We start from the raw sequence: 12978 nt of genomic DNA, 5'->3' as shown, positions 1-12978 counted from the left end.
TGCAGGCATGAAAGTGCGAGGCTAGTCCCCTCGAAGGTCAACACACTTGGCACTTCGATGCTGCAACTTTTCCAACCCCTTAAAAAAACCTCAAGGTCTGCAAAAAACTGTTCCGCAGCTGTTATCACCTCTTCATCACTGTGAAATTTCTGTCCTTTCAGTGCTGTTTTGAGTTTTGGAAACAGATAATAATCAGAAGGGGCAAGATCTGGCGAGTATGGTACGTGGTCAATGCACTGAAACCCTAGGTCCCTCAGAAAATCCATTGTTCTGCCAGCCTTGTGGACGGGAGCATTGTCCTGCAAAATCAAGATACCTCGTGTTAACTTTCCCCGGCACTTTTCTTTAATAGCGTTCTTTACCTTTGCCAGCAGACTGCAGTAATACTCTGCAGTTATGGTTTGGCCCTTTGGAAGGTAGTCTGAGAGCAAAACACCATCCTTATCCCAGAATATTGAGGCAAGCACCTTCCCTGCGGACTTTTGTGCTTTGAATTTTTTGGGCCTTGGATATCCTGAGTGGCGCCACTCGCATGACTGCTGTTTGGTTTCCGGATCAAAGTAATGCAACCACGTTTCATCCTGGGTAACAAGCCGATTCAAAAAATCGTCCTTGGAGTTCGCAAAATACCGTAAAATCACCTGCGATGATCTCACACGTTCGCGTTTCTGATCCGCGTTCAAACAGTTCGGAATCCATTTCGCAGAAAGCTTGCGCATGTCCAACTGATCATGGATTATTGATCCAACACGTTCTTTGGATATGTGAACTTTCTCAGATATCTCCTGAAGCGAAATCCGTCTGTTGCTCAAAATCCGGTCATGAATGTGGTCCACTTTTTCCGGAGTTGACACTGACACTGGCCTGCCACACCTGTTACCATCTTCTGTTGAAAATTCACCACTTTGAAGTTCGCAAACCATTTCTTCACAGTGGAATATGAAGGGCACTGTCCACCCAATGTGTCTAGCATGCAACCATGGATTTCCTTGGGCGACTTCTGTTGCAGGAAGAACAACTTCATTACACATCGCAACTCCTCTTTGGTGAATCTGACATTTGGCTCCGCCATGGTTCATTGAATTACCTGTAAAATAAAAACTGTTCACGGTAGAATCGTGAAATTTGGTACTTAAACATATAAAAGATCAACATTTCACATGACATCAATTACATCAGGGTAGTACATTCGGAAGGGGGTCGGGCCGAGAACTTATCAGCCGACTCTCGTACATTCGGAAGGGGGTCGGGCCGAGAACTTATCAGCCGACTCTCGTAGTTGTTACATGTGTGAATAATTCCTATTCATCCTATTTCCAGTAACACTCCACCCCCACCTCTCAGTTTTTTCTCCCTTTTCTTTACAACACTGCTAGTGTAGGCAGTAAATATTCCGACTGATTAGTCTATAAATCCTAACACAGTAAAGAAAACCAAATTATTATTATATTAAAGGAAGAGTATTACTCAACATTTTAAATTAGTAAATCAAGTGATATCTTTAGTTTATATCGTCATCCATTATTGATTGGACAAAATTTTCAATAGGATTTATGTAACAAAATACATTATTATTTTCGCGCTAGGTTCCAAATGCGTACAAAAAGGTATATAAACTAGTCGATTCTTTCCATTTATTCCTTTCTGTGAATTCAGAAGTCAATAATCTGGAACGAATTAACCATATTGTTTTGATTATTTTTTTCGTATAAAAGATTTCTGTTGACAAAATTTTGATAGTGCATGGTTTTCCTTCATAATGTAGATAATTTTTCATTCAACAAATATTGTTCTGTAATCAGTATTATGGTTTCGTTTATTAAAAACCAAGTCTTGACGAGACAAAATTTTATTATTAAGTTTATGTATATATAATAAGTACAGTAAGTATAGTAGAACTACAAACTAAACCAACTTTTCTTATTAGCACTATAGTTAAAAAGGCATTAGGACCACGCGTATCCTATCAATGAGTCAACAGGAGACACAAGATGATTAACCTGTCTTCCCTTGAATAAAATCATCCGCAGACTTGACCTTCAGTGAGAAAAGCTGGTTTTGTTCGTGTTCAAACTATAGAAAAGAGATGCTAGTAAAATGTTAAAAGACATGTATCTTGGGTATTTTTCTACACTTGTTGACCATAATTTCTTCTATAGTTCTGTTACAAATATTTGTTATATATATATATATATATATATATATATATATATATATATATATGTTTCATTCTTGTTTTTAAATATTAAAGTACAATGGCTACCCTTTAATTATAGCCAAAAATACCAGTGCGTATTTTTGTATATCCTTCCTTCAGTATTTTTGGTTTCGAATTAAGCAATAATTAGGCCGACAATACAATTTTAAACATCTTTTTATTTTCTTCATGTAAACAATAAAAAAAGATCACTATGATCATCAACCAACTTATATCGCAACATCTGCATATAACAGAATTAATTCTTAAATCAGTAATTACACTGATAAATAACGTCAGATAACAATGAAAAGAGAACTAGATAATACACTTTCACCCTGTATTTCGAACAAAATTTGTTACAATGTGTGAAGCATAATTGTATATACTTCTAAGAATCCCCAATTAATCCTAATATACTACTTTCTCGACTGTCACTAGAAAAGGAATGCAGCCTCTCGATAGAAAGGCTCAACTGTTCCAAACATTCCATGAGGCTCTGCATGTTCTCTTGGCCTGCGCGCAGTCCTTCGTCGCTTAGCGGTGCATACAGCTCCTGTTGTGCTCCGAGGTCAAAGTGAAGTTTTGCCAGACGCTCCTGTTGTTCACGTATCGCCTCCATCTGTTCCATGCTACAATCTTTTCCTACATTTAATAAAGTGCATTAGTAACTCATTAATACGTTTTACTTCTACAAAAATAAAATAAAAGGTCTAATCTTGTGTACAAGCTAGTTTTGCAATGGCGTTTATCGGCGTTTGAAACTCGTGTGGATAACTCCGATCACATGGTGTGTCAACCAGATGTGCACGAATCACTGTACGGGATATAGGATCAACCTCAGATATTTTTATAGCATTTGGAAGTAATAGTTTGTGTGAGACTTGAAAATTCCTCGTGAAAACTTTTTGGCAATGGTTTTTCATGATTTCAAATTATGTTTAACACCGAAACAAATCATCGAGCGACTTCATTGGGAATGAAGCATCATCCAATAGGACTGTGTACAATTGGTTTTCCGATTTCTCAGTGACGAATGTCGTTCATCCACATCTGTTGTTGCGAGTAACGTTGATGATGTGCGTGAAATGATTGAGAGAGATCGACATGTGACATACCGTGAGACTCAAGCATCCTTGAACATTGACATGAAAACTATGCATAAGATACTGCGTGGTCACTGAACGTACGGATACTTTCAAGCCGTTGGATCCCATACAACTTGACCGAAACTCGAAAACAGGCTCGTGTCAATTGGTGTAAAGAAATGCTCAAAACATTCAATCTAAGTACGACAAATTTGATGTACTACATCATTACAGGTAAAGAAACTTGGTCCTATTCATATGAACCTGAATAATCCACTGAGTGTTTCAAATTAAGCTGAAACCAACAATAGTTGTTCGTTCGAGAGATGCTGCCAAGCAAATGATTGTTTCTTCGGTTACACCGGAAATATGGCAACTATAGCTTTAGAAGATCGAAGGACTTAAATGCTGGGTTTTATACAGCAATATGTTTGCTAGAGATGCCGTAAAACAAACTCAAATCATCGCATCACCCTTCACTATAACATAGTTCCTACTTAGCACACCAAACTGTTAAAAATGACTTTTTGTCTAGTAAAATTGTCGAATTAATGACTCACTGTTCGTACTCACTTGATGTATCGCCTAATGACGACTTTTTGTTCCCACACATGAAAAATAAAATGAATGGTGTGTTGCCTGAAGCAGCCGTTGACTCGTTCCAAACAGCGATTTCTGACGTTGCAGCCTCAGAGTGGAAAAAAATGCTTTCAAAATTGATTTGAACGCATGCAAGAGTACATCGATCTTAAAGATGAATACTTCGAAAAACAATAAAGCCATTTCCATAACTTTGCATCTGTTTCTTCATATTGATTGCAGAAACTTTTCCTGCAATCTTCGTGTACTGTGTGTTGAATCCATTTGAATTCATACCAGTTGATAACAAGAGAACAGGTTTTCTTGAAGAAAATACTTGAGCAATTCAACCAAGAAGCTGATTTTGTTACAGCCAACATAAAATTACCATTCAAGAAGCAATGTACCTAATCAAAATTACTAATGAGAAGTCCCTGGTTTGGTCGTTGGCCACACGAGTTTGTGGTGGATTTTACAGGAATTGTCCCATTTCCTCTCACATTCTCATCCCACGAATTTCATTCGCTTCCATTAATCAAACGTCCCCTGTAGCCTAAAAGGGACAATTGTGGGACATAAAATTAGAAATTTTATTTCTTATGCAATCTAGGAACACTGTACCACTAGATTCGGAAAATATGCCGCCATTTTGTTTGGTTTGTGAGATAGTACTTACGCAAGCACCACGGAACAAACAGTGAACATTAAATTGTTTTAAATTTATATATTTATCTACGAACACAATTCCAGATACAGCTAAACGCCATTTACACTGGAATATCTAACAAATCTAAGAGATGAAACAATACAATACAGAAAGTGTAGATAAGGCGCTATATGAGAATAATTCTGTATCTCGTATACAGATATTCAGGTAGTATACATATTCACAAGTGGTATAGAAACTAAGGGTAATTCTAAGCCTGAACATTGGATTCCTATTCGTAATAACGAATTCGCTGCGGAAGTCAAGAGAACTGATACAAGATTATCGTTGTTGGACTATCAATTTACTGTCAACTTGGAGACGATTCGTCAAATTTTAGTAAAACACTTGGGCAAGAAAAGAGTAGCTTCCGTTTTGTGCCACATTCTTTGTCTGATAAGCGAAACCATGCGTGATCAGAATACACAAGTGACATCTTTCAAACTGCTAGTAGGTATAAATAAAAGTTCTTACATTGGATTGTTGTAGAGGATAAAACATTGTATTATATTACAAATAAACCCGAAACTAATCACTAGAAGTCACTATCTTAAAAAAAAAAAAAAAAAAAAAAAAAAAAATTCACAGTGACGATAAGGCTGGTGTGTTTTTACAACAAGGGAATTGCTTACCTTTAATTTGTTCCTGAGAAACTGTCACTGCAACTTTACATTTGAGTATATCAGTGGGCACGATGACTCAGTGATAGACTGCTCACCTATAGTGCAAGGATTCGCTGGCTCGATCCACGGACTCATTTGTTTGTGGTAGATTCCACCATGTCTGTAGGTTTTCTCGAGGTTCTCTCGTTTCTTTCCAGAACTCCCTCGTGGCTAAGCGGTTAGCGTACGCGTCTTTGGCGTGGGAGACCCGGGTTCGATTCCCGGCGGGAGCTCATGTGGTTCGGATTCCACGTTAATCAGTAGGCCCACGTCTCATATAGCCTCGCTGCTGAAAGGGACGCTAAACTAAAATCAACTCAACTCGTTTCTTTTCACATTCTAATTCCACAAATTATTTCATAATAATTCGTCTCCTTTACCCTAAAAAACATAATCGTGCAACGTAAAGCTAGAAATTTCATTTAAGTATTTTGGAATGCCTATGGAAGAGGTTCTTTGAGTCCAACTTGAGTATCAAGCGTCTGACTGTCGATTTTTGTGTATATGATAATGACTGCTCATCAAGCAGTAGGTATACTGCAATTTTTGCGTAAAAACAAGTATGTATACTCAATCATCCATTCTACCCTCCCATATCTGTCCCCCTTCGATTATTTTGTTCCCAAAACTCAAGTTACCATTGAAAAGATGACTCTGTCGAAGTTGAAAATATCCGAAGGCTATACCAATTCTTATGGCTATACCACAGTTAGAGTTGCAGAGGACATCTTTCTTACGTCACGCCATTCACTGTATCAATGCAGGAGGGATACTTTGAATAACAAACAGATAATATATACACTTTTGTTTACTTTTTATTAGCCCTGACTCATCGGACCGTGAGACTGTTTTATGCTTATAACAAAATGTCCACCCGCTGATACTGTAGCAAATGTTGCAGTTACTTTGCTATTTGAGATTTAGCGCTAACGCTTTATTGACGAGCAAAAAGAATAGGCCTAATGCATGACGTGTCATATTTACTGCATGAACTGCTCTTTACTAACCTAACCTCCATGTTTCATAGTACATTTTCTGTCAGATACAAAACATGTTATATGGTCATGGCTTACTACCTCGGTCTCTCCTTTTGAGGTTCAAGGTAGGTGGGATTAGATCCTCCGTAATGCGATCAATGCTCTCCAACTGGCAATGGACCCCAAACTGGGGGGATCTCGTACACTAAAGGCGCGCGCACTAGCCACACTAGAGCAGCGGAAATGACTCTGTCATTTCTAGTGGCCCCGCGTAGTGTAGTCGCTAATGCTCTCACTTTTGGTGCGAGCGGTGGACGTGAGGTTTTTCTCATTGACACCAGGTAAATCATAATGGTTTGCTGTTTTCCTTCCTCCCCAACAACCCGGGCAGTGCGATCGCGAGGTACCTCATCCCTCATATGTGACAAGCTAACATGGCTATAGATGCCGGAAGCCCAGAAAGCTAATACTAATCTCTGTCACTTCTTGTTATACATTTTAGCGTTATGTAAGCTGAATAGTTTATTTCATTTCTAGATAATTCGCTCAATACCAGGAAAAAAGTCCGAAGGTTATCAGGTTATACTACTCAACTGCACTTTCCACGGCAGATTTATGAAGCAACGGTGTAATAATTAAAGGATGAAGGTGGTATATAACAAATATTTCAAGAAAATTGATGCCGAAGTTTATATGACTGCTTTGTTAGTGGATCACTATCTATTACAAATTTCTCTCTCTCTCCATCCAGACGAGGAATCACTTAAATTAGATACTGTGTAGCAAGAATAACATAACACTTTCATCCACCACGAGAATTCATCTTTTCAAAACGTAACACGACACCTTCATCCTCTAACTCCTTCAATTGCATGTTTGATAGTTATGTTCGTAAAGTCGCTGAAAAATAAATAAACAGTTTGGAATAAGACATAAGAACAGACTGCCAATGTTTCTATCACATCTACAATGTGAAATTACCTGAAGACAAAGTGAAAGGGAACTTCGACACGTATACAAATTCAATGCCTAGTAGGGATACACACGATTTGGATGTTCTTCTGGTCAACTTCAGTTTCACATCTTTTAAGCCTCGATGATAAAAGGGCACACTGAATTGCAATGGTTCCATGCTCCCATAGAAATATTTTTATCAGCAAATATTACGTGTTTGCTAAAATTTTTCATTCTCATTACAAAGAAAAGCAATTAGTGAGCTATTATTCACTGATGTTTCACTATCATAATTAGGTTCTTCAAAACTACTGTATCTCTCACCCTTATTCTACCCTCACTGCGAGCTCATTCTATGCAACCTTGCGTTTCATGTTTATAACAACTGCCGCGCTGAAAAACTAACACTTTGAACTCATTTTAAGATAAAATACCTTTTCAGCCAATGTGATTGCCGAACTTACACCGCCATATTGAAATTCGGATTATGAAGATTTTTAGTTACAAAGGATGCAGTTTGTTTAATATATACACGAGGGTGTAGAAATGTTATTAATTTCCACATAAAACTATTAATTATTATACAAATACAAATATATTCTCACGTGCAACTGGTTACTTTCTCAAGGAACATGTTCTTTTAGCCTTTCCCGTCCCATTACTTTTACCTTATTGCACTAAACTCCATTTAGTTACAGCCTACCTTTTTTAGTGTTGAGATTAGTTTTTACTATTTTTTTGGCAACTCATTATACATATATATACTCACAGAGATAAAATGAACTTACCGAAAGCTCTTAGTTTTCCTGAGTGGAAGTCTTCCAGGAGTTGTAGAAGAGCCTGCTCCATCCGGCGAACATCCGTGACATCTGAGAGAAAAGAGTGATGTGTACCTGGACGATCTGGTCTTCCAAATGGAACAGGGGCTATGTGCAGAAATACGCAACGCAAAAAACGCACCAAAAAAGTAATAAAAATAAAACGGAAATAAACATAAGGGAATTGAAGTAACTAATAGTAATGTATAAAAAGCAATAATGCAAATAAAACAAAATCATGAGAAAAATAAATAAACCAAAATAAAAATTGTAGACTAAATTAGGCTCACTTAATCTACAAAATAACCTCACAAAAGAGTAAACCGCGCTATATACCGGAAAACCTTATTTCGAGGAGGCGTCAGCAATACTTCCGTCTTTAGCGAATTAAATATTAAAACATCGCCATTATTAACATCGGAACACAACGGATTGCCAAACTTTTGGCCATGTGTTCTGTACATCAAGACATATTTACAAACTTCCTTTATGCAAAGGTGAAAAATTAAAAGGGCGAAAGAATAATTTAACTGACCATTACTAACAATGTATTGGTGATGGTAAAAAATTAAATTCTTGTTTACATTCTACAATGCTTTCAAATTTCACATGTGCTTAGATAATTGCAGGAGTTGCGTTTAGATGTTTGTGTGGTGTTTACTTTTTTCGGAGTATTTTGGGTTACATTCGGCTTTCATTTTATGTTACTAACTGAATATGACGATACACATGTAAAGTGTTTTAGCAATCATTTCTGCAAGAGCACAACGAAGGAAGTTACATTCCACCGCCCGTAGAATTTACGTACACACCACCTAGCGGAACTAGGATTCTGGTCCAGATTGTAGATATGCATATCGATGCAAATCCACTCGCTCTTAGTAGCTCCTCTAGTTCGAGCAAAGTATAAAAATATGGGAGACTGCAGGCCAAGCAATATGTTTAAACGTTTCTCAAACCATGTATAAACGCTTTGAGCTCTGAGAACACGGCAGTTGCCTCTTCGGAAGAAGGAAGTGTCCGCTGCATATTTACCATGAAGATGGTGAAATGGCAACATTGATCACTGAGAATAGCCAAATAAACACGTTCACATTCATCTGTACAAGTGGGCTCCTCAAGTCATGGCACAAAAAACATCCAGAATGGACCACGCTAGCTGCTACTGTGATGTGTTTCAGTGGAAATTCAGTGCATTCAACGCCTTGAAATTTATTTGAATACAGACAAACGCAACTCGTCCAACAACATCAGTGTGCTTGAGCTACAGAAGTGCGACTTTATGAATCACAATAAGAAGTGACTGGTACTTCAAATGTCCATTGTATGAAGCTCCCTTTGCAATGTACGTTGGGAACCTGTTTGAAACTGACCTGTATTCAGGACTGCAGAACCTTTTCATGTTACGAAATTATCTTCCTTAACCAGACGTGAAACTAGTCGGCAGTCCGTCTGGGTTAGGGGGACACTCTTGTGACTACAGTTCTGATATGAATTAGACTATCCCTGCAGATACGTTGGACAAGTCCTCTCTGATACACGAATTAATGGAGAAATTTCATTTATTCCGGCCCATAGGCATGACCAAATAGAATAACTCATTATTGCTATTGTGTTATGCTTCGACCCATTTTGAAGAGAAGTTTCCATACAACCAACTGGTACACTCCAGTTAAGCACAATGAGCATCCGTCGCAGGTAATGGGTCATTCAGGCATGTGTTACCAGCGAAACGCCATATAAGATTAGAGAAAAAAAATGTTAAGAGTGGATGACTTTTTTTTATGGCGTGCTTACTTCCTTATTTTTTACCAAAGCAACGTGTTTCTTTGTATCTTATTTTGAATATTATGCTTGTATGATCTTGATACTAAAATAAATTACTACGTTTAGATTTCACGTGATAGCTATGGGCAATTTTTCCTATTCCTTCTGTTGAAAAGAGTAAAATCTACTGCGGATCTAGCCTTTTCAGGGCAAACGTGGCATTACTCAATGAACTTCAGAAAAGATCAAGCACACGAGGTTTGTTTCCTCGTCAGCAGGTATGTAAAACTAAGAAAATTTGTTTCCAGGTGAATGTAATACATTCTGAAGAACTACGTATATATATATTTTACGTCAACTAAAATACAAAAACAAATATTATAGAAAAAAAAGAATGATAACGTTAACACGGTAAATAGGTTTTACATGATGCAACACTGATTGTACATATTTAACACTAATTTTCTATTAAAATTTTGAAAAATAAAATAATCATTCTTCAGATTAGAAACTAGGTTTTAAAAAAAGAAAAATTCGTACAAGCAACTTAACCAAAAATAAAAAAAATAATTGACTAGAATTATATATTTTTTTTTCATTACAAATGAAAGTACTGATTATGATAATAGCGAAGGAATTTAGTATAAGCGTATACTTTTCTGAAGACAATGATTGGAGCAAAGTTCTTGTAACTCTGTGGGTAGTAGGCAGAATACATACATTTTATTCATAGATGTTAAAAGCAGCTGTGCATTTCTTAAGCTACATCTTAACAGGCTTTACTTTCTGTACTTACTTAACCAACATTATTAGTTAGTATCTGCCTTAAATAAATAAAAAATCAGAAGTAAAATTTTTCCTTTTCTTTGTGTATAGAATTAAGATCTTCCAGACATATTATATAAACATGTTACGAAGCAACGATTATAACTGTATTGAAATATTTCTTGTGAATTTCCTGCAAAAATTATACGAAGAAAGACTGAAAAGTTCTGAGCCTAAGTTTTTTTTTTTTTTTTTTAATGGACTATTTTCTTTGATTATCACTTAACATATTCATGAATCAACGCCTATTTGTTTTACTTTGGCAGGCCCTTAAAGTCATCGAGATATTAAACATGTAAAAATTGGATTATCACTTATTGATTGGATATAATTTCAGAAATATCTTCATCTGAAAGGAATGTTACCATTTATCCCTGAATATTTTACGTGACAATGTCCCTTCAAACGCTGGACACGAATTCATGCATGGCAGGGGAAGTGTTGAAGATGAAATGAAGTCAGACACACCACCAACTGGCACTACAAAGGAAACATTGACCTTGTCCTGGAACATGATCATGCAAAATCGCCTATTGTTAACACGTTAAATAGCAGATATATCGAGAATTTCATAGAAGCAAGCAAACACGATCTTGGCTTCCTAAAAGTTTCTACCCGATGAGCCCGTCTGATAGGACTTCTGAAGAAGCACATTTCATTGACGAGTTTGGAGCTGATGAAGTAGCTGGTGTGGATAATGTTCGTGCTTGATATATTACTGTGGATGAGTGATAATGTTACTACTATCAATCTGAAATAAGAGAATAATCAAAGAAATAAAAACATGTATCATCTCCTCCGACAAGCTTTAGCGTGGAAGATCTGAGTTTGATTTTCGGTGGGAGTTCATGTGGTTCGAGTTTTTTGAGACTCCCGGTGTAGTATTGATTGATTATCTAGAAATATTACTCTGAACTTGTGGAATGTTTCAGAGAAAATACGAGAAAATGGGAGTCCCCTTACGCTATGACAACGATCCCACCTTAGCGGTTTTTGGGCAAGTCATGTTAATGACTGCGGATTTCAACTTGTTTCTCATCAATCCTATTCTACAGATCCCATTTCTCGGATCTCATGTCTTTCTCAACTTGAAAATAAATACAAATTTTTGCCAATAATAAAGACATTATGTAAGCCACGGCGAATTCTTAGGATCGCAATAACTCACTGACTTTAAGGACCTATCAAATCTAAACGAAAACAAAATCAGCAACATGAATATGGTTAATGACAAGGAAAGATAGTACTGACTCAACCTGACATGTAAGGAATATTTGGTCATACCTCGCTTTGGATGGTGACTTCTGGAAGCTGACGGTCGTTCCCTGCCGAGTCTTCCACTGCTATCAGAGCGGACAGACTGTCCTTGATTTAATTTCTCATTTACATACAAAAGTTTTGTGGAGCTAGTGGCTCCTTTATTTGCTTTCATACTGGAACTAGCATTAGCTCTCATACTAGATCCTGACAATTTGTTACTCATTGGTGTCGCTGGCGACGTCTGTGTAATTTTACTTATTCCAGAGGTAGCTGGGGGAGTCTCGTCTGATCGGTCTTCCTTCGAGTCATCTTGAGTTACAAGTTGCTCTAATTCACATTCCTCGTTTGCTTCTGCCATCACGCTGTCTGAAATACAAGATTTTAACATACACTCAAATCAAAATTTATTCGTTCTCGTAGGTTTTTAATAATAATAATAATAATAATAATAATAATAATAATAATAATAATAATAATAATAATAATAATAATAATAATAATAATAATAATTATTATTATTATTATTATTATTATTATTATTATTATTATTATTATTATTATTATTATTATTATTATTATTATTATTATTCAACTAGAAAAGGAACTCACCTTGCATCTGGTGCTTTTGTATCCCTGTTAAAACTTTATACTTCTATATTTCAGCCCGCGCTGGGGCTATGGTCACGGACACTCATCCGCAAACTAGAAGAAATTACTGAAACATTATGTAACTTTTGGTCCTGTGTTAACGAAACACTCCGAGAATCTAAAAAGCACTAAAAAAATTTAACACTTAACAATCTGAATTATGTCCATTCATTTTTAAGGTATAAAATGTGTTCCTCAGAAGATTCGTCTTAGTTGAAGGTATTTTCACTTCTAACTTGTTTCACGGTGTACACTATTCCCTTGGAATATGTGATCCAGTTCTTCTATTGACTAATGTACAAAATTTGTTTTAGTTATTAAAATAATATTCATGTCTTTCCTTACAGAATTATTACAGTGTAACTATCGGTGCTTGTTGAGTGCAAAACATTATTGCCAGAAGATGGTGATGTGTGACTTTTACAATTTAAATAAAACCATTTTTATATATGTACAAAATAAAGAATAAAATCATATTTTGTTCTTGGTAAGTCTTG

At 36.5% G+C, this 12978-nt stretch overlaps 1 protein-coding gene across 3 annotated transcripts in view; it reads right to left on the bottom strand.

The window, feature by feature from the left end:
- Positions 1 to 2356: 2356 nt before the first annotated feature.
- Positions 2357 to 12978, bottom strand: part of LOC145692994 (uncharacterized) — a 30174-nt gene continuing 19552 nt past the window's right edge. For 2 of the 3 annotated variants that reach the window (XM_081768628.1, XM_081768638.1), the window contains exons 2-4: positions 11858 to 12199; positions 7952 to 8089; positions 2357 to 2842 (exon numbers count right to left, since the gene is read on the bottom strand). In XM_081768628.1, the coding sequence (XP_081624754.1) occupies positions 2589 to 2842; positions 7952 to 8089; positions 11858 to 12199 (734 nt within the window). In that variant the 3' untranslated portion in view covers positions 2357 to 2588. The remainder of the gene's footprint in view (positions 2843 to 7951; positions 8090 to 11857; positions 12200 to 12978) is intronic. The other variant, XM_081768647.1, reaches the window with a different exon arrangement.

Source organism: Thermobia domestica, chromosome 1, assembly GCF_964235325.1.
Source record: "Thermobia domestica chromosome 1, izTheDome1.hap1.1, whole genome shotgun sequence".
In the NCBI taxonomy this organism is placed as follows: Eukaryota; Metazoa; Arthropoda; class Insecta; order Zygentoma; family Lepismatidae; genus Thermobia; species Thermobia domestica.
This window is presented reverse-complemented; position numbering and strand designations above follow the sequence as displayed.